The 21,051-nt window shown below is 40.2% G+C and overlaps 1 protein-coding gene across 1 annotated transcript in view; it reads right to left on the bottom strand.

Annotated features, from left to right (window-relative positions):
* rxfp1 (relaxin family peptide receptor 1) overlaps window positions 1–21,051 on the bottom strand; it is a 121,092-nt gene that overhangs the window by 63,921 nt on the left and 36,120 nt on the right. The window contains exons 2-5 of the mRNA XM_048599362.1: window positions 12,858–13,007; window positions 11,422–11,502; window positions 9,371–9,476; window positions 4,455–4,526 (exon numbers count right to left, since the gene is read on the bottom strand). Of these exons, the coding sequence (XP_048455319.1) occupies window positions 4,455–4,526; window positions 9,371–9,476; window positions 11,422–11,502; window positions 12,858–13,007 (409 nt within the window). The remainder of the gene's footprint in view (window positions 1–4,454; window positions 4,527–9,370; window positions 9,477–11,421; window positions 11,503–12,857; window positions 13,008–21,051) is intronic.

The following is a 21,051-nucleotide window of genomic DNA, read 5'->3' as shown; positions in this document are numbered from 1 at the left end:
CTATAATTAGGAACCCTCATGATCTAGCATATCCCCATACTATGATTACCATTAGCCAAGAGATCAACAAAGAGTGCTGAAGGGCATGCCAGGCACAGCAACAGGCATACCTAAAATTCAGGTGAAGCTACAAAATAGGACTACTTGCAACCCAAACAACATAAAAAGTAAATGATAGACAGACAGAGTCAATCCACAGGCAATGGCTCAGGTCTGAGCTCTGCAGTCCTTCACTCAAGAAAGGGACTCCATTAGCCATGACCCTAACCAAAACTCTAACTCATCTCAGTGATAAGGAAGCCCAGCACATCAGATCAAAAGATAAGGCTGAAATTTTTGCAACAATCCTCAGCCAGATGTTCCCAGTAGATGATCCATCACGGTCTCCTCCAGATCTTCAAGGATATTGCTATGCTTCGAGTCAAGTTGTTTCAGTACAGTCCTATTGGTAGCTACCTGACAAGGTGGAAAATTGCCCATATATGTTCTATATACAAAAAGTAAAACAAATCCAACCTGGCCAATTACTGGCCCATCAGTCTACTCTCAATCAACAGTAAAGTGATGGAAGGTGTCACAAACTGAGCTATCAAGCAGCGACTGTTCAGCAATAACTGTTCACTGAAACATAGCTTGGATTCCACTAGGGCAACTCAGCTCCTGACCTAATTAAAACATTGGTCCAAAAAATGACAAAACAGCCGAAGTCCAGAGATGAGGTGAGAGTGTCTGCTCTTTATATTAAGGCTGCATTTAATCAAGTGTGGTAGCAAGGAGTCCTAGCAAAACTGGATTAAATGGGAAACAGGGAGAAAACTCTCTGCTAGTTGGAATCATACCTGGCACAAAGGAAAATGATTGTGGCGGTTGGAGGTCAGTTATTTCAGCTTCAGGATATCTCTGCAGGAGTTCTTCAATGCAGTGTCCTTGGTTCAACCATCTTCAGCTGTTTCATCCACGATCTTCCCTCGAGACGTTCACTGATGACAGTCCAATTTTCAGCACCATTCATGACTTCTTGGATACTGAAGTGGTCCATGCCCAAATGCAACAAGACCTGGACAATGCTCATATTTGGGCTGATATGTGGAAAGAAACATTTGTACCAAACAAGTGCTAGGTAATGGCCATCTCCAATAATACAGAATCTGACCAATGTACCTTCACACTCAATGGCATTACCGTCACTGAATTCCCCACCATCAACAGCCTGGCGGTATCCTTTGACCAGAAACTGAATTGGACTAGCCATATAAATGCAGTTGCTAAAAGAGCAGATCACAGGCTAGGAATCTTACAATGAGTAATTCACCTCCTGATTCCCTAAAGCCTGTCCACCATCTATAAGGTACAAGCCAGGATTGTGATGGAATACTCCCCACTTTCCTGGATGGATGCAGCTCCAACAATGCTCAAGAAGCTTAACACCATCCACGACAAAACAGCCTGATCTATTGGCACCACATTCATAAATATCCACTCCTGAAACTCAGTATCAGCACTGTGTATCATCTACAAGATACACCGTAAGAATTCACCAATGCTCCTTAGGCACCACCTCCCAAACCCACAACCACTTCCATCTAGAAGGACAAGAACAGCAGGTTCATGGGAAGATAGTTACCTGCAAGCTCCCCTCCAAGGCACTCACCATCCTGACTTGGAACTATATCACTGTTCTTTCACTGTCATTAGGTAAAAATCCTGGAATTCCCTCCTTAACGGTATTGTGGGTCTACCTACAGCAAATGGATTGCAGCGGTTCAAGAAGGCAGTTCACCACGAGCTTATCAGGGGCATCTTGGGGTGGACAATAAATGCTGGCCCAGCTTCATCCCCTGAGTGAATGAATTTTAAAAAAAGAATCTCTCATTGCACTGTCTTGTTCAATGTGTTAAGTTGATACAAATTTTAACAGATCTGTTCAGTTTAGGAACTAGTACTGTGGCATGGTGGCTCAGTGGTTAGCACTACTACCTCACAGTGGCAGGTACTTGGGTTCAATTCCACCCTCGGGTGACCGTCTGTGTGGAGTTTGCAAATTCTCCCAGTGTCTGCGTGGATTTCCTCCAGGTGCTTTGGTTTCCTCCCACAGTCCAAAGATGTGCAGAGTAGGTGGATTGGCCATGCTAAATTGCCTGCAGTGTTTAGGGGGATGGGTCTGGGTGGGATGCTCCAAGGGTCAGTGTGGACTTGTCATGCCGAAGGGCCTGTTTCCACACTGTAGGGATTCTATGTCACTTGTTGCTTTTGGTTCTGCACCCTCTAGGATCTCAGCATGTATGTGGGCTCTATATTATACAGAAGATTTTTTTGGTGGGTTAGAGCAGAACTCATTGGGAACCTGAATCAAACAATGTCCTCTACTTACTATGATCTTCCCTCCTTCAATTTTGTAGTACTATCATCTGAAGGTACTACATTATGCTGGGATTGGTTCAATTGTGTAACATGCAATATTATATCATGGATGTTAACCTGTTTATTTGAATAGTGTACTGTGATATTTCGGAAGTATTTGTTTGTTGCTAATATAGTTGGTGTAATTTAATGATGGAATTGTGAGTAGATTATTCATCTGAGCTCTATAGTATGATAGGGGCCCATTCTGGTGTCACTTTAAAATGTTCACAAAAGTCCACTTTCAACATAGGCCACTAGATAGCAGTCAAGGACAAGGACCTCACTGATTTTGCCTGTCTCCAACATTTCCACAATCAGTTCCACACTGGGCTGTGCATTTAAGACAGAGGTTTTACTGAAAGTTAATGCTTATTCTACTATCAATCCATTGACAACTTTTACCAATGCTGAACAGAAACATTGGAAAGATTTTATTTAAATTTGCTGCCATTTGAGGTCTTATTCCACCACTGTTGCAATTTTGCAGACTGAGGGGGAAGATGGAAGGAATGGGTCAGCTCAGCAGCTTTTATTGTACATGCTAAAGCCCTACAGAGCTGCTGGCTGATTGAGGTCAGGACTTTCTGATCCTTAGGAGCAAAAATTCCACTCTCTCTTTACTAAGGTTATTCCAGCATATTATTACTACAAGCATCCAAACTCAGTGAAATGCCAACAGAATTCTAGCATGGTGGGATGGGGTTTGGTTGGGGGAGGGGGTGTTGGAGGGGAGGTGATAAAATGCATTGCAATGTACTTGCAGCTGCTGTAACTTCATCAACAGGAATTCTGAGAAAATTAAGGACAAGGCAAATTATGGATGGATTTTGAGTGATTTAAGTGTATTATTTTGAATTAATTATTGGATTTCACTCAGTTTTCAAATGTTCAATTGGAGAAGGAATAGATCCATGCATAACCATAGAAACGTTCCTGTAACAACCTCGCTACCTGGTGGAAGTGAAGTCGTAAACTTGCCGTTATTACAGAGTAAAACTGGCAGCAGTTTCTGCATCTGAAGGTATTGATGCATGCAGAAATCTGCAAGTTATTCTCAGAACTACGCTGTTCCTTCACAGATTGCTCTGTTGTAGTCTCTGCCACTGGAGTTGCCACAGAAATCACACTAAGGCTTTACCTTTGGGTAATTATCTATTAGTCTCACATTAAAGGCAGATAAAGGAGGTCGGGCATACGTAATCAAGTATAAGTTTCTAATAGTATACTAAGTACTAATTATAGTTGAACAGTGTCCTGCTTGGAAAAAAACTAAGTTTACAAATTTGGGGCTACTTTCTCTCAGAAGAAAATTAATGGTGGCGATTAAAAAGTTTTTTTCAAAGTTTTCATTTATGTCACTTCCTTAATTCCATGCATGTGTCCCAATCTTTATTTTATTGGCTGAAATTGAAATCTAATTTATGTTTGAGCTTTTCTACTTTCTGCTTTGAGATTGTGTCTCATCATGAGATTCTTCAGTATGATTGGTTGAAGAGCCTCCCTGCTACTAGTCATGCGCATCATTTCTGCAGATGCTTTGCAGTATATTGCACTGAATTAGATAAGTATATACTTTTAATTCATTCATTGGCTGTGAGCATTGCTGGCTGGGCCAACAGTTATTTCCCATCCCTAACTGCCCAGAGGCCAGTTAAGAGTCAACCACATTGCTGTGGATCTGGATTCACATGTAGGCCAGACCAGGTAATGATGGCAGTTTCCTCCACTAAAGGACATTAATGAACCAGATGAGTTTTTCCCAATGATTGACAACAGTTTCATTACCATCATTAGATTGGATTCCAAATTTTTGTTGAATTCATATTCCACTGTCTGACATGGCAGGATTCAGACACCAGTCCTGAGACATTACCTGGGTCTCAGGATTACTAGTCAGTGATAATACAACAAGACCCTCCCTTTCATGTGAGGCAAACAGTACAATCTGTTCCTTCACTGCTCCTAACAAAATATGAACTAATGATTCCCAAAAGTAATCACAGCCAAAGCATATATAATAGTTTTTAGTCTCATGCAATATTCACACTTACAGTTCCCGAAGGTCTTGATAGTTGCTAAATCCGTCAGCTTGAAGTTTTCTTAGCTTATTGACCGGCAGTCTCCTGAATCAGATAAAGAGGGGAAAACAATGAAGTGAAGGCACATTGGGTGGAATCTTGTCTATTTCCAGGAGTGACAAGGTTAGTGTGTGGTGAAACTTAATTGTGTGGGAGAGCAAAAATCAGTTTCTCGATGGTGGGATGAAATTACAAAGGTCTCAGAAGTTTGAAGATAGTTCGAGCTTCTCAACAGCAAGTGCCAGGAAGCCATTTTTGCATACACCTATATCAGCACATAGGACTGGTGGAAAAATCCACCCCTAAACTCCTTAAAGTGCCTGTGAAAATTCAGTCACGCCAGTGCCAAGCAGAGAAAGGTTGTCCCCAGAGTAGAATGGACAGAACTTTTAAGGTGTCAGAGGATCGGTCCTCTCCATTCACTGGTGAGCTTCTCAGCAGCAAATGTGGGGAAGAAACAGTGTGCCATTGGAGGAACAGCGAGCAGGGCTATTCCGAAAGGACACGAAAGGAAGTCAGCTGCTGGTGGAACTGAGAGAGAGATCATGGAAGAAATAGCCATTTGCTGCCATAAGAGAGAAAGAGAGAATGTGTCTGTGACTGTAAGAGAGAGAATGTCTATTGGAAATTGCATCTGTTGGTGGGAACGAGAGTGAAGATAGAGACTGCAGAAGGTTGAGGAGAAGGCTGCAAAAGCGTGTGGGAGGTGCATGGGGTGGAGAGAAATAGGTTTCAGGTGGTACAAAGAGGAAGGAAACAAGCAGGGCGAGAAGAGAGAGGCTGCAAGAATGGAAAGAGGTGGTGGCTATAAGGTTGACGGCATGGCTGCAAGGGTGAGGGACGTGGTTGCAGGGGGAAGAGGGTGAAGATACAAGTGGGGAAGGGAGAGGGAGGCTTCTCTCAAAGTTTTAAACCTTTCGACCAAGAAAAACTTTAATTCACTGATGCCTACACTTATTCAGTAGCTCCTTTCTGAGGAAAAACATTGTCAATTATTCAACTCAAATATGACACTATATCTGAGATGCAGTAAAAAGGATCGTAACTGTTAGGTTAAATCTTCCAGCTTACGCAATGAAAATGCTTTAGTTCTGACCTCAGTACTCTGTGGGAGATGTGTTTAAGATGATGGCTTAGGAGGATGTGTCACTTATTTAAAGACATTTGTTGCTAACTTATCACTGTCGTCTGATTCCAATTGCTAATGTGGACAGATTGTGAGTTTTAAAACAAATTGCCTTCCTATTTTCTCCATCTTTCAAGATGCAGATTGCAATTTAAGTTCTCCCTTTGTTTAAACAGTGACAGTGTATTTCTGCCACTCCCTCTAATTTGGTAGATTCTGGCTTTATAGGGACCTCAATAACAATGTGGTAAATTAAACCAGAAGGAAGGTTTATTCCACACTCTTCATAGAATCCCTACAGTGTGGAAGCAGGCTACTCAGTCCATCAGGTCTGCACAGACCTTCTGAACAGCATTCCACCCAGACCCACTCCCCTACCCTATTCCATGGCCAATCAACCTAACCTGCACATCTTTGGACTGTGGGAGGAAACCCATTCAGACACAGGGAGAATGTGCAAACTCCACACAGACAGTCACCCAAGGATAAGATTGAACCCAGGACCCAGGTGCTGTGAGACAGCAGTGCTAACCACTGAGCAACCATACCACCCTTGGGTGCATGGAGTGCTTCACTACACAGGCAGACTTATGAACCATAAACAGAGAGATAGAATAGAAAGGATAAAGACTTATTTGATTAGTAACAATTTAGGTAGAAAACATATGAGCTAGTTTTCAGTTTTCAGAACCAGTTAAGAATATTCTTGTTTTTAAGATGGAGTCCAAAGTTCAAGTTTGCAATCTGGAATCCCATTGTGGGGATGGTTGATGGACTGGCCAGCAGTTGAAGAGTTATAGGCAGTTTCGTTCCTTTAAAAAATCTCTTCAAAACTCTTCTGAGGAGGTGTATTTAAGAAATGTAACTTCTGCCTCACTATTTGGATGGAAGAAACTTTTACATGCAGGGAACACACATAGAGGTTGTTGGCTGCTTTTTATAGGCTTGAGGATTATCCTTTGTCTTGAATTTAGGAGTTTTAATGTTGCCAGCAGATTGCTACCTCAAAATTGTATAATTAAAAAGGATTCCGTAATGTGGGAGTCTGTGACCAAGCCATCTATAGGGGAGAAGCAGCAACCATTGCAAAGAGCCAACTGTCTTCAGCCCATTTCACAGGTTAAATATCATCAAGTCATAGAGTTATTACAGCACGAAAAGAGGCCCATTGTATCCATGCTGGTCATCAAACATCCATCAGTAAAAATCCAACTTTCCAGCACTTGGCCTGAATGCTTGTATTCTATGGCATTTCAATATCTTCAGGATTCTACCATCCTTTCAGTCAGTCAGTTCCAGATATCCACAAACTTCTGGGTGAAACAATTTTTGCTCAAATCCACTCTAAACCTCCTGCTCCTTACCCTAACACTGTACTCCCTGGTTACTGACCCCTCTACCAAGGAGAATAGGTTCTCCTTATCTACCCTGTCTATGCCCCTCAGAACTTTATACACCCCAATCAGATTCCCTTCAGCCTTCTCTGCTCTAAGGAAAACAACCCCAGTCTATCTGGTCTTTCTTCAGGGTTGAATTGTGCCTGCCCTGGCAAAATCCTGGTGAATCTCTTCTAACGTTAGGCCATAGCTGGAAAACCAGGAACACATCTTCATGTAAGATGGGTGTAACTTGCAATTCTATCATAAAGGTATTTTTCCTTTTAACACTATAATTAGTATTCCTGACCCATCAGGAGGTAGTAGAGTGTTGATTGTCTGGCTGATGTTGACTTCTGAGAAGGTTCTGGAATTTAATGCTAAATTCAGCCAAATGTGTTCTAAAACAGTCACTGAATATATGGATAGAGAGGCATATACTAAAAAATGTTTTTACCTGATCTGTGACACAACTGAAATACTGTTATATCTGGGAAATTAATGCATTTCTGTGTGTGCAGCTTTAACTTTAATGGATTGTTAATAACGATTGAGGATATTGATGAATTTTTCTAATTCTACTTCTGCGTGAATTCAAATAGCCAGATGTCCAAACAAAAACAGAAAATAGTTTTGTTACATGATGGTATCACCCAATTAATGACTGAGTGAGAATGAAAAAGGAGTCGCTAAAACGTAGCCACTGAAAAATCATTATTGCAACTGGTGTTAATTTTAATTTGAGAGCCTTTTTTGATTTTCAGGGTCTATGTTTCATTTTTTATGAGCTTCCTTATTTTATCACTAGCTCATTTTATAGATGATTTAGGCATGTAGTAACAATGTCTTCTATATTTATGTTGATGTATAATGTATTTTGAGTTGTACAGAATCAGAATTAGAAGAATTAATCAATATCTTTAATAATTAAAAATGATCTATCAAATTTAAAACCACAACATACCAGAAAAGAGTGAATTTCACAGGCAATGTGATATTTAAACTAACATATGTCAAAATGCTTAACTCAGCAATAAACATTTATTTCATGAGAAGTGACATACACTTTCATGGCAGAAAATAGTCACCAGCCAAAATCTGGAGACTGGTGAGGTCACAGCTTTCCATTGTTTATGCACAAAGCTGGAATATTCTAGCCAGGCAGCTACTACCATTTTACTGTGTCATAGATTTCAATCTCAAATTCAGATTTAATAATTAAAACAATGTTCATTACAATAGCATCCACTGCATGTAATCCACATGTATTATCTCCTGAAACTAAAGCTAGAGATTTTACATCATTTATATTTTACATTCGTTGCCTCAGTAATTTTACTTTTCCTGGAGCTCCCAATTAGTTGAGTATTTCTTTATTGATAGAAGTTAAAAATTGTCTTGCTACTAAGTAAACACCTTATTCTCCCCAGTCCTTTGCAACCTCCTAATACTTTCCTTTTGAAGCCTCTTTCACCCTCTTCTTTTACAGCCTCCCCCAAACAAGGCTGTGATATCTCCTCTGTCTCCAGCAACAGCCCCAGCATCCCTGACCCTGCATCTCCATTTCCACAGCACATGAATGGCTCATCACTGCTCCTCCAATTTAAGGCAGTTTTCCTCTCGCACTTCCTGCTGATAGGTTGAGCCTACCTAGGTGGCAGAGAGAAACACCCTGTGATTGGAAGAGCCGTCCCTTGCAAATTCTGTCACTTCTATCCACAGGCTGACATTTCTCTGATTTATTGTTATGGTGACTGAACATTCGCTCCCCACTCCCTTTGGACTTTGGATTTTGAGAGCCACTTTGCAGTGACTATACAGTGCCACTTAACTTGGCAGAGTGCAACAAGTCATTCATTCTCTTTTTGCATTGCACTCAGATTCTGGAATGGGGCCCATAAGTGCTAACCCTTGTTATAACCTCTACCTTGGTAAGATGGGAGCAACTCCTGCAGCTATCTTCAGGAAACAGGTCCTCCTGCCCATCCAGACAGGCCTGGAGGCCAGAAGCCACCAAACCTCAGTGTCTCCTGTCTGTGCCTGACATAGATGATAGTCACAATCATCAGAGGGGAAGGTGGGTGGCAGCAGCTGCAATTCCCAAAATCTCCTCATAGAATTAATGATGTTTCCTATTTGAAGTTAATGAATGCCTGTCTGGGTGCCCTTTAAGTATGGCAGCCAGGCCTTTGACCCAGAGGGTGTTGACGCGCTCTTGCTATGCTCCCTGCCCACATATAGCTAATTGACTGGCCACAATGTGATCCCACAGCTCAGTAGAAGTCTCACTCTCACTCACTTCCTGTCCCACTGTCAACAACTTCACTTCTACCAGAGGTTTTGCCTGCTGTTTCTATCTTGTATGATCTGAATATTTCTATACTTACAGTGCTAGTACATTGGGTGAAACCAACGGAACAGAATATAGTTCAGCATGTTCACACTCGAGTTCCAAGCCTTTGCATTGACACTTCTCTGAAATATTCCCAAGCACTACGCAAAAAGAAATATGACAATATATTATTCTTTTTGTGATTTATTGGAATTCTAAAAAGCACAAGCAATGTTCTTATATCAATTCATTATTGTGATAGATTCTTCAAAGAGAGAGTTTCCATATACCTCGTAAACAGAATTTCAAAACAGTCCATTCCTTCGTATAGGTTTCTTATTTACTCTCATGTGGGTGCTGAACCAAGCTGGAGTGCAATTTCATTGTGCCGGTTTGTTCCTAAAGTTCAGTCCAAGTGTCCTTTCTTCACGAGTTTCAGCTAGCTAATTGTTTGTGGGAGGGGACACAATGTCCTTACCTGATGCCTGCACATTTGCACTTTACAGTATGCATTTTGGATACCTACAGGACAAGGACACTAACTATAACTATAGTGTGAACATATAACCCCAGGAGAATAACTGTTTACTGCACATTCTCTGACAACAGTACTACACCTAAATACTAGGACAATGCATTATTGAAATACACTTGCTAGTAAGGTGCAACCACAATCCAGAGAATCCCTACAGTGTGAAAACAGGCCATTTGGCCCAAAAGTCCACACTGACCCTCCGAACCGCATCCCACCTTTCTTTGTTTGCTTTCTTTGTTAGAGGTATTGTACATTCAGTACAGCCATCTCAATACTGATATTACTACAGGTTGTCAATATTATGCCAGAAAATCAGAAGACCAACCTGGCTTCTCAAGCACTGTTTTCTGCCATCATTTAACTGTAATGTGATGATCAGAATTTAGATCCTTGATAGGGAAAGGTGAGGAAAAATTACAATCCCATATCAGTAGCTGGTTGGTGTCACAACTATATGGTGTACCAATGATGATCCATGGTGATTCCACAAATGTTCAATGAAGTTTCAAGGGCACTAAGGACAAATTTTCATTCCTGACAAAATGTCCCAAATCTTAAGATTGTCATTCTGGTGTTAACAGGAGTTGGGGCCACCAGCCTGAGAATGGTGAGGAGGCAGCCACAGGAGTTGCTGGGTGCAGAGGTAATCTTATTAACAGTGTTCTGGTGTACTGGGATTTTATCCTAGTTGCAAGTAAAACAATGAAGCAAAAAATAGTCCTTGCCCCTCACATCTCCTCAGCCCCTACACACTCATAGTTCCATCCATGCCACCTCATGAATCCACCCACCTCCCATGGGCCCCTTTTAAGCTCCATTCCAACTATCCCTCTCTGTTCACAAAATGACCTTTTACAGCCAATGTCATCCTATTGCCAACTCATGTAAATCATGTCCCCATATTTACCACTTTAACCCCTCATGCCGACTCACCTACTATCCACCATGGGCAACAGCCATGGTGAGATGAAATAAAATAAAGTTCAACGTGTGTTCTGCAGACATCACTTGTCTTAAATAAAACTTTAATTCATAAAAATCCATTCAATACATTTAAATTCTTTCCAAGTACTTAATCCCTTTAAAAAAAACTTTCCTTTGGGTATTTAAACTCCTGTAGAAACAAGCTTCAAAGATTTTATCACCACTTGGAGCTGTGAATCAAACTATTAAGTTACAGAACCTGCTGTGATAATGCCAGGATGTGGAATCTGTCATGCAAAACTAATCTTTTGAAGGTGACCCTCAGTTTTATATCAACAGATAGCTAGTGAAATTAGAAGCAGCCAGTAGGCTGTTTTGTTTTCAAAACTTTAAAGGGTTTGGGGATGTAAATGACTGTGACAGGTTAAGAGTTCTGCTGAAGGTATCCACTTTCATAGATATTTATAAAACCCTAAATAACACTTGATCTCTCTAAAAGGCAGCTGACATCTCCAGAAGGAAATCCTACCTTTCCAACTAACTCTGGCATCTTTTCTTGAGTAGGAAATAAAAATAAGCCGAAATATGAAGTAGATTTTGTAAAGATTTAAGCAAACTCACAAAGTAGAGAAACTTTAGAAACTTACTGCAGTTGGTAAATGGTGTTTCATATTTTGAAATTCTTCCATAATATAACTCAAAAAGCTCAGACCATCCACTGTTGTCATCTACAAATGAGAAAGCATTTTTTTAACACACAGCACAAAATTAATTCTGAATTGGTACAGAGACATATTCACAAATTATGTTGTTGTTTATATCAATATTAAAACAATCAGAGCTGACCCTGAAAACCAATGGATAAAGAAATCCTTAAGTATATTTTAAAGAGAAGTACAACACTTAAAGATTATTTCAATCATGTTATTGAGTGATAATGTGAAAATTAAGTGTAGAACTTTGGCTCTGGGCAGATTCCCTTCTGATAAGAAGTATACCCTCAACCAAATATCTGAGGCTTACCCACAATTGAACTTTGGATCTCACTAACTTCTAATGCAGGCATCTATATCACACCTCCACACTGTTTATTCAGTTCGCACTCACTTCACCTGTAGTGGCTTTATGGAAAGTCTTGGAAGATATGTCGTAGTAGACAATAGGTATGAAATGGAGGTGAAAATGGCAATAGTGGGGTTGGGAAGAGAATCCCTGTTCTTCCCAACCAAACAAGGGGCTTATTATAAAAGTGTGAAGTGATCAGTTTTTTTTATTGTCCATTTACAGGATGTGAATGTTGCTAACAAGGTCGGTCTTTGTTGCCAATCCCTGACACTCCTTGAGCAGATGGTTGTGAGCTGCCTGAATACAACTGCTTGGCTTGCTAGGTCATCTTAGAGAAGTTAAATGTTAACCATAGTGCCATGGGTCTGAAGTCATATACAGGAGTGCTAGGTTTGTGGCCAATTTCTTTCATTTAGTAAAGCTCTTTTCTTCTGTCATAGCCTGCATGAGCATCACAAGCAGATACCAGAAGTCTCATATGGGGCATCATTTTGATGTCACAAATTCTCTCCTTAACTCATTTATGGGAGAATTACTCAAAGGACCAAGCACCAAACTTTCCGGTACAAACTTGTGACATTGTAAAGTATCTGGATGCTTATGAAGAGTAGGCAGAGAAACTGGAGGTAAGGCACAATCAGTTCAGTCATAATCTTATTGAATGACACAGCAGGACTTAGTGGGGCCATGTGGCCTACTCCTGCTCTTGTTTCCTATGTTCTTGTGAGTATTTTTGAACGTATTGTGGCGAGTTCCTGGACTTTCCACAGTCTTGCTGCATTCTCAAATTCATGCCAGAGAGGTCAGTGACCTTGCTCACAAAGGCTACAACAAGTATGGAGCCAAGGAGCAGAGGCAGAACATCTCTATCCACAGCATGGCAAGCTCTGTGCCATTCCCTTTGCCAAATTAGAACCACACTCCTTCATGCTCTTTGACAGTGAAAGTGCAACTAAAGCTAGACATTAGGAGTAATATTTCCACTGTTACAGAAAAATGTAGTTAATTATATACATACCACAATTTTCTTCATCGGCTTCATTTCCACAGTCGTCCACACTATTGCAGTGGAGAAGCTGCGGCAAACATTTTGAAATGTTTCCACAAGGAAAATATCCTAGAGAGCATCCAGTACGTTCCTTATGCAGCTCAAAGACATTAAAAGCAACTGCAAACACAAGAAGAAAACCATCCATTTTAAAAGTAACTTCATCATTGGTATCATTCTTCCCTCAAGGGTATATGACGTTAATGGCATAATGACATGATGGAAGACAAAATGAGAAGGTTGATTCATGGTGTCAAATGGAGGTGAATAAATTTTCTTGGGGGTTCACCTGATTGCCAATTGTAACATAAACAGAAGGCAGCAACCATGTAAAAATGGTATATATCAAATATTGTTTTTCCAGAAAACCCCTGCAATAATTCATTACCCATGAGTTTGGAGTATTGGGATGTAGGTACAACTTCAGGTCTCACCGGGACACACACACACACTGATCCACGTGATATTAAAAACAAGCAGATGGGCCTTTTTTGCCTTTTCTCCTACTTAACAGCACTATCGCAAGGGGTGAGCAGAAGAGGAGATGAGAAATTAGGCAGGAACTCATTCACATCAACCTTGGTCCAGTGTTAATTTTCCGGAGGCTGCTCAAAAAAGGCCTGAGAAAGTTTTTGGCTTTGTGGGGCTAGGGATGAGAACAGATATTCAGTGTGCAATTATGCATCTTTATCCATAGAAGAACTAAATTGTATTTCAATGTTCTATTCCTAGGTAACGTAATAATATCCACTTTAATAATGCTGCAAAAGATACATTATATTGAAGTTTTTTTTTGTCTTGCACTCTTCAAGACAATGCACAAGAAATATCAAAATAGAGGGAAAACCAATATTTTTATTGAATGAGAGGACAATGCTGATTGGTTGGCAAGAGGATATCATTGCATTCATACAAATATTCAATAGAAAAATAAACAGTGGTAGATGATGGCAGAAAGCTATTATTTTGTGATCCCATACAAAAGGAAAGATAGAACAAGCTCAAGGAACTATTGATCAATTAGTTTAATATTGGTGGTAGTGAAGATAATGTACTATCAGCCTTATTCAAATATGTAACAGAAAACATGTAGAAATGGAATATAATAAAGACTACCAGCACAGATTTCTAAAATATGGGTAATGTTTGACTGCCCACATTAAATTCTTTAAAAAAAACAGGAAGGATAGATGAGGGTAATGCAATCAGTCCAATATATTTGGATTCCCACAAAGCTTTCAATAAGGTACGACATTGTAGACTCATGATTAAGATCACATGTGTGATGGACATTTAACAGAATATATATTGTAATTTAACTAAAAAAACAGAAAACAAGAATCAGGTTTAAAGGGAATAACTTGGATTGACATTTGGTAGGAAGTGGTATTCCCCAAGTGCTGTGATCACTCCAGTTCATTGTCTATATGGCTGGTTTGGACTTGGGAATCAAAGTACAATTTCAATATTTGTGAATGCTGTAAAACTGATGCTTGTAATTCAGACAGAACAACACAATGTAGACAGACATTAAAAAAAACAGTAGAATGGTTATGTGATTGGCAAATAAGTTTCAGTATAGAACAGCAAGATGTACATCATTTTGCAAAAGAAGGAGGGGGCCACACAGTCCTTAGGAAATACAAGATAATTTTAGCACACAGTGAAGGAAGAGTTGGGGCCAAGTGAATTGTAAAAATGTTGTACATTGCAAACCCAGTTCCACCTTACCTACAACTCATCCACTTGTGTCAGAAGAAAGTAAACATCATATAGAGGCAAGGACTTAGGGGTAGATGTAGAGTAAAGGGCTAATGCCTGAATATGAAAATAGTAATCGTATAAGAGATCACATGATGCGGAGAGATTCTGAAAAGAGATGCAACCATGTAAACCTTGTGCTAGGTCTAAGTGTGTAAAATGGCTCATAGCATGTTGAATAAACAGTTATCTTGAAAAAACCTTAGTCTCCAGCAATCTCTCTTATAGAGTTATAGAGTCATACAGAACGGAAATAGATTCTTCAGTCCAAGCAGTTCATGCTGACAACAATCCCAAACTAGACTAGTCCCAACTGCCTGCACTTGGCCCGTATCCTTCCAAACACTTCTTATTCATGTATCTATCTAAATGTCTTTTAAACATTGTAACTGTACCTGCATCCACCACTTCCTCTGAAAGTTCATTCCACACATGAACAACTCTGTGTAAGAAAAAATTGCCCCTCATGTCTTTTTTAAATCTTTCTCGTTTTTTCTTAAAAATATGGCCCTAGTCTTGAAAGCCCCCATCCTAGGGAAAAGACACCTGCCATTCACTTTATCTATACCCTTCATGATCTTACAAATCTCGATAAGGTCACCTCTCAACCTCCCATGCTCCAGTGAAAAAAGTCCTAGCCTATCCAGCCTCTCCTTCAAACTCAAACCGTCCATTCCTGGCAACATCCTGGTAAATCTCTTCTAAACCCTCTCCAGCTTATTAATACCCTTTCAATATCAGGCCAACCAGAACTGGACACAGTACTCCAGAACAGGCCTCACCAACTTCCTGTATAACCTCAACAAAACATCCCAATTCCTATACTCAAAGGTCTGAGCAATGAAGGCAAGCATGTTAAATGTCTTCTTAACCATCCTATCTATATATGATGCAAACTTCAAAGAATTATGTACCTAAATCTCTAGGTCTTGTCCTGCCCTTGTTTGTTTTACCAAAATGCAAATTTATCCAAGTAAAATAACATAGTGCACCCAAGACTTCCATGACAATAACAGATGTCCATTTTTAACTGACCTTAATAAGGGACACATAGTCATCCAGCTCCCAAAAGGAATGGTTACTATTATGGAGCATTAAAATTAAACAGTGCTACAGGTTTAATCTGAAGGGAGATGAGGACAGCTTTGGGGGAAATGATGAGCGCCCTGACAATGCTGCATGTGGAACGTGATAAGAAGCAGCATTCTCTCCCAGCCCACCAAGGTGACAGCTTCCCTCCTTATTGCTCTGCCTACCTCTGACCCTGGATTAATGATATGACCTTTCAGGATGCGACGCTCTGCCAACCAGGATTGAGAACTCAACTTCACATGGACCCACAACCCTGCTCTCATTAACACAACATGTTTTTTACTCAGTCTGTGTGGCTGTGCCCACCTCGAGAGTATTCCTAACTCAACAGGAAGTCAAATCTGTCCAGCAGACTGACTTCAAGATGGTGAACTTGTAAAAAGAGAAAGAAGCACTGTACAAGTTAAAACTAACAGAATGTGGGGAAAACCTGGACTTCCAGTGTCATGTTGGACTCAAAACTATTTCCCTCTCCACAGATGTTGCCAATGCACATTCAGTTTCCCTTGCACATTTTGCTTTCATTTCAGATATCTTTGTCAACAATGACATGTTTATCAGCATCCATTGTGATGTGGAGGTGCCAGTGTTGGACTGTGGTGGACAAGGTCAAAAATCACACAACACCAGATTATAGTCCAACAAGTTTATTTGAAAACACAAGCTTTCTGAGTCTCACTCCTTTTTCAGGTGTTAGTGAGAGAGGTGGCATCAGACACAGAATTTATAAGCAAAAAATCAAAGAGTTATAGAACTGATGTGAATGTATTGAACAAATCTAAGATGGCTGTTAAATCCTTAATCAGTTAGAAAGGAGATGCAGGTTTTGATTAACTAATATGCAAATCCCAGAATTTCTTTCAAGTCACAAGATCATCTACTTACTGCTGGCCCTGAACATTGTCTGGCCAGACCACCGTTATTCAGTCCTGTCATTTCTTTCCCTCACCGTGCTTTTATCACTGGAGATGAGTTCCAGGTTCACCACAGATCACAAGAAAATTTCGTAGGCAACAAATGGGCTGGATTAATTTTTAACTGTCAAAAACAGTACGATGAGTTGTTAATGAGAATGTAGAAATATGGACAGAGGGGTGGCTATGACACAGACAGCAAACAAACAATGCTTTTTTTGGATTGATGGCATGGTTGTGCTGAGCTCCAAATGTCTGTTTTCTCTTTCTTTTTCACTTTTAGAAATGGTTTGAATATAGATATCTGAAATTGTTTCCTTTGTCTAGTGATACAAGGCAGACAAAGCACTTGGTCATTTCACTTTCTATGGCTAGCTTTTCCTAAAACAGGTCCCAGCCAGCTTGAAGGCCAAGGCTCCACTTGCAGACACATTAGGTATGGTTAACCACGAGGCTCTCTCACTCTTACTACCTGCCACTGGTATATCAAAAAGATTCAACGATTGATGATCAACTTGACTGGCAGCATTGTCAAGCCCTGGAGTCAAAATCAAATCTGGAGCTGCTGGCTCAAAGGGAGGGATGCTACCCACTGAGCCACAATACTTCCTGAGCATAGGGAAAGAGAAATCATGCAATGCTTTCAAATAAGGGGCATTGTCAACTGTGGCCATTTCTAGATATTTCTAGGTTGGATGAATTAAATTGGATCACATCTAAATGCTGAAATTCTCTGAATTGATGTTGATGCATAACATCATATATGAGCAATTATTTGTTTCAAATTAGCAACGAAGCCAATTAAACCCTTCATTTGCACCTTGAGCAGAAATTAATGAGAAGCAAATGTTCTTAACCTATGTAGTTTGAAACTGTTTCACTGACTGATGCACTGTAATAATGTCATGAACTTTCATGTAGAATCACTGAAGAGGCAATAAATTCCTACAGACCTTTGTTCCCTAATATTGGAACTTTGTGTTCTTTATATTTATTTCAAACAAATAGATTGATTTACCAACTACAATGGCCTCACTGTAACTATTAAAATTAATAGGATAAGATTCATGTTCATGGCATCTAGGCCAACACTTTAAATATTTTGTGGCAGTGTTTACAATATTTTCTTGGCAGTAAGTGAATGTGGAAAACTGAGGGTATGATGGCCAGTGATATTTCTCATGGAACCTTCATTCACTGTATCAACAACTTTTCACTGGCTATTCCTTTGAAAGAAACAAAACTGAAATCCCTAAGTACCGAATCTTGCATAGTTTATTGCTACAAAGTAGCATTATCATATGCTGCAAAAATGTAGCAGCAAACATGAGAATAAAAGCTGGAAGGCAACATGGCAAATCAAAAAAGCAGCAAAGGGAAACTTCCCAAAACTTTCAGTTCCACTGAATCACCCTTCATTCTTGAGTTGCATGCACTGTGTGTGTGACAGGTCAGCACATTCCCCAGAAACTTCCATCTGGAAGGTGAACCCAGTTCTCCTGGCCCAGCCCATTCCTCAATCCAGATTAGCCTAGTACATGCAGCTGTGTGCACTTCAGCCAAGATAGTGGAACTCTAGGAATGAGAGATTGTAGTTCTAAAGAAAGGTAGAGAAAAGTTGAGCCACTTTTGCAGGCACAGGGAACATTTGCAATTGAGGCTTTTTATAATGTTAAGCAACTTTAACAAGGTGTAACTTATTCCTAAAGTTCTTCATTCAGGGTACCTTAAACTACATAATTTTTCTGAGAATTCTTTCAGACTTGTGGATGAATTTTAAGTCTCCTCTGGTGGGAACCAGGGGAGTAGAACATGACAAACTAGGCTTTCCCACACCAATCCTGTGATCTTCTACAACAAGAACAAAGTTGCTGGAAAAGCTCAGCAGGTCTGGCAGCATCTGTGAAGGAGAAAACAGAGTTAACATTTCAGGTCTGGTGACCCTTCCTCAGACCCTTCCTGTGATCTTCTAAACTGTTCTGAACATAATCTGTTCTCTGAAAACATATAAGGGACATCCAGAGGAAGCCAGGGGTGTCTCCTAAAATATGCAAATTAGGTTCCTATGAAAATGCAGGGAAACTGACTACAATTTTAACCAGATATCTGTGGGGTGAAGCTGTTCTGAAAACATCCAAAAGATCAAAAGTTGATTTTCACTTTTGAAAAATATCTTCCCGTGAAACTAGCAGGAAGAAAGATCTGCCTGACTCAGCAAGGGAAAGTTGGACCTCCCATGGCTAATGATCCCCCCACCACTCCCTGATTGTAAGCTTCTCTTGGACACCCTTCAACCACTTATCCAAGTGCAGAGGAGCATTCTCCCACACCACCAGTAGTGGTCTCCTGCCACCCAACACCCTAATCCTGTTTGAGCATCGAGCTACCCATACAGTTAATTCTGTTTTGATACTGCATGCATCTTTGATTAGACAAACATGTACCTTCAAGAGAGTTACGTGATTACCGCAATGCGACATCAGGCCATGTGATATTATTTTGTAAAGCAGTGGTGCCCAATGTTTTCCGTATCAAGGCACACTTCAATGAGACAAACAATTCTGTGGCACATGACTTTTTACAGCTGCCCATAAAAGGCACATTAATTTGCCTTTAATATGGTTAAGGCCTTACTATAGAGGTTTGGAACATAGTACCTCTACAGCAAACTTTGTTTTAACAGGCACCTTAATCAACTGGCACTCTTGATAAACCGGCAAAATCCCACAGCTCTTAATATCGTGATGTCTGAGTATTTTTGCGTGAATAAAAGAAAGGTGATAGGTAAAAACCTCTACGTTATGCTTCTACTACTTACTGTGTGTTTTTACATTGATTTTAGGAAGTGTGCTGATGTTTGCACGTAGATTTTTTCTTGAGGAACGTTAACATTTTGAAACTTTGCTTGGTCAGGGTTTATTGCAGTTATGCGTACCGCTTGAGCAGCTGTGATATTTGATCAACTGGCATACTTCTTGTCCCAGAAGTGCCGGTTAATAAAAAGTTTCGAAGAAGGATCAAAAGCATGAATGTTTCAAATCCACTAGAAAAAAAATTACCATCTTCCATTGTGAGCACAGATACATTTTCAAAATCTGCACATATGAACTATTTGCCAATTCTCTCCACAGATGAGGCTTCAGGTAAGGAGCAAATGGCCCCTCCTGTCCATGAAAATCTAAAGACCAGTTAGGTCTCATTATACTATGTCTGAAAAGCTCTTGCATTTCGTCTCTTTTCGCTCAGATGTTCCATAGACTGAACTACCAGAGGAGTCATCTCATTTGACAAAAAGACTTATCCATTTCTTCTTAGAATCTAATATCCGGGAAAGCAGCCAGTTCATTAGTCATTCAACAGCTGTGCACCTCCTTACTGCGCATGTTCATACCCAATGTTTGGGCCTGCACATGATCAAGCAGGTTGCAATAACACACGGACTCCCCATCTTCTGTGCATGCGTGGTGTCGAACCTCTACGCACATGCTCAGTGTTGGAAATCTACGTGAAGCATTGCTCCATCCGGAGAGTTTTGTGGCACGTTTTTCATCTTGGCGCTGCACACCAGTCAACAAGACTGGTATAAAGGTGTCAACTTCACTTGAAAAGCTGCTGCTGTTTCCTGAAATCCAACAGCAAAGTCAATTAGGCAACCAGTTTGAACCGAGACTATACCAACATCTGTGACACAGTTGTGTTGCCCAACGAATAATTCTTTTGATACAGTATTTGTTCTCATGAGGATCCAGGGTCAGTGTTCTTGTTACCAGACTTAATGTAATAACTACAGAACACATCATGGTGGCAAATAATGTACAGCAGTGGAAGATTTTTTCAAAAAATCATTGTTTTAAATGTATGTTCTGCCTGACTGTTGAACTGTCGGTAACATGAAGAGGAGGTAACATATTGAACCCCCTTCTTCCTGTATATATTTCAAAATGACTTGCTTATGTACTGAGGACTGTTGCCTAGTATTATCTGCTACGGGGTACCAAACATGCTGCAGACATGCTCAGTGGCTAATGTTCCAAAAAGAATCACATCAGTTAACTCTGGATTGTGGTAGTGACAGTGCGAAGATCAGGACATAAGTCTGCAAACAAGCAACAATCATTTCAAAGTGATTCTAATCACCTCTAGTCACAAGCAATCTCCTCAGGAGAAGGAACATCTGTGAGTACACTCCATTCAACAGGAGTATGATGAATCAACTTCCCAGTTAATGTGTTTCAGTGGAACAGATGCACTTGTTTAAAAATAGAGAGATACCTGAATTGATCTAAACCCAAAGATAGAAATCTGGCAACATTTTACAAATGGCGCAACCTAACTTAATGGTGGTAGCAATTCCCAACTATGGTGCGAACAAGACTGCCAAGAGTGATCTGACTGCT

Source organism: Rhincodon typus, chromosome 1 (genome assembly GCF_021869965.1).
Source record: "Rhincodon typus isolate 14 chromosome 1, sRhiTyp1.1, whole genome shotgun sequence".
NCBI lineage: Eukaryota > Metazoa > Chordata > Chondrichthyes > Orectolobiformes > Rhincodontidae > Rhincodon > Rhincodon typus.
Note: the sequence above shows the minus strand (reverse complement) of the source record. Positions and strands in the feature narration are given on the sequence as shown.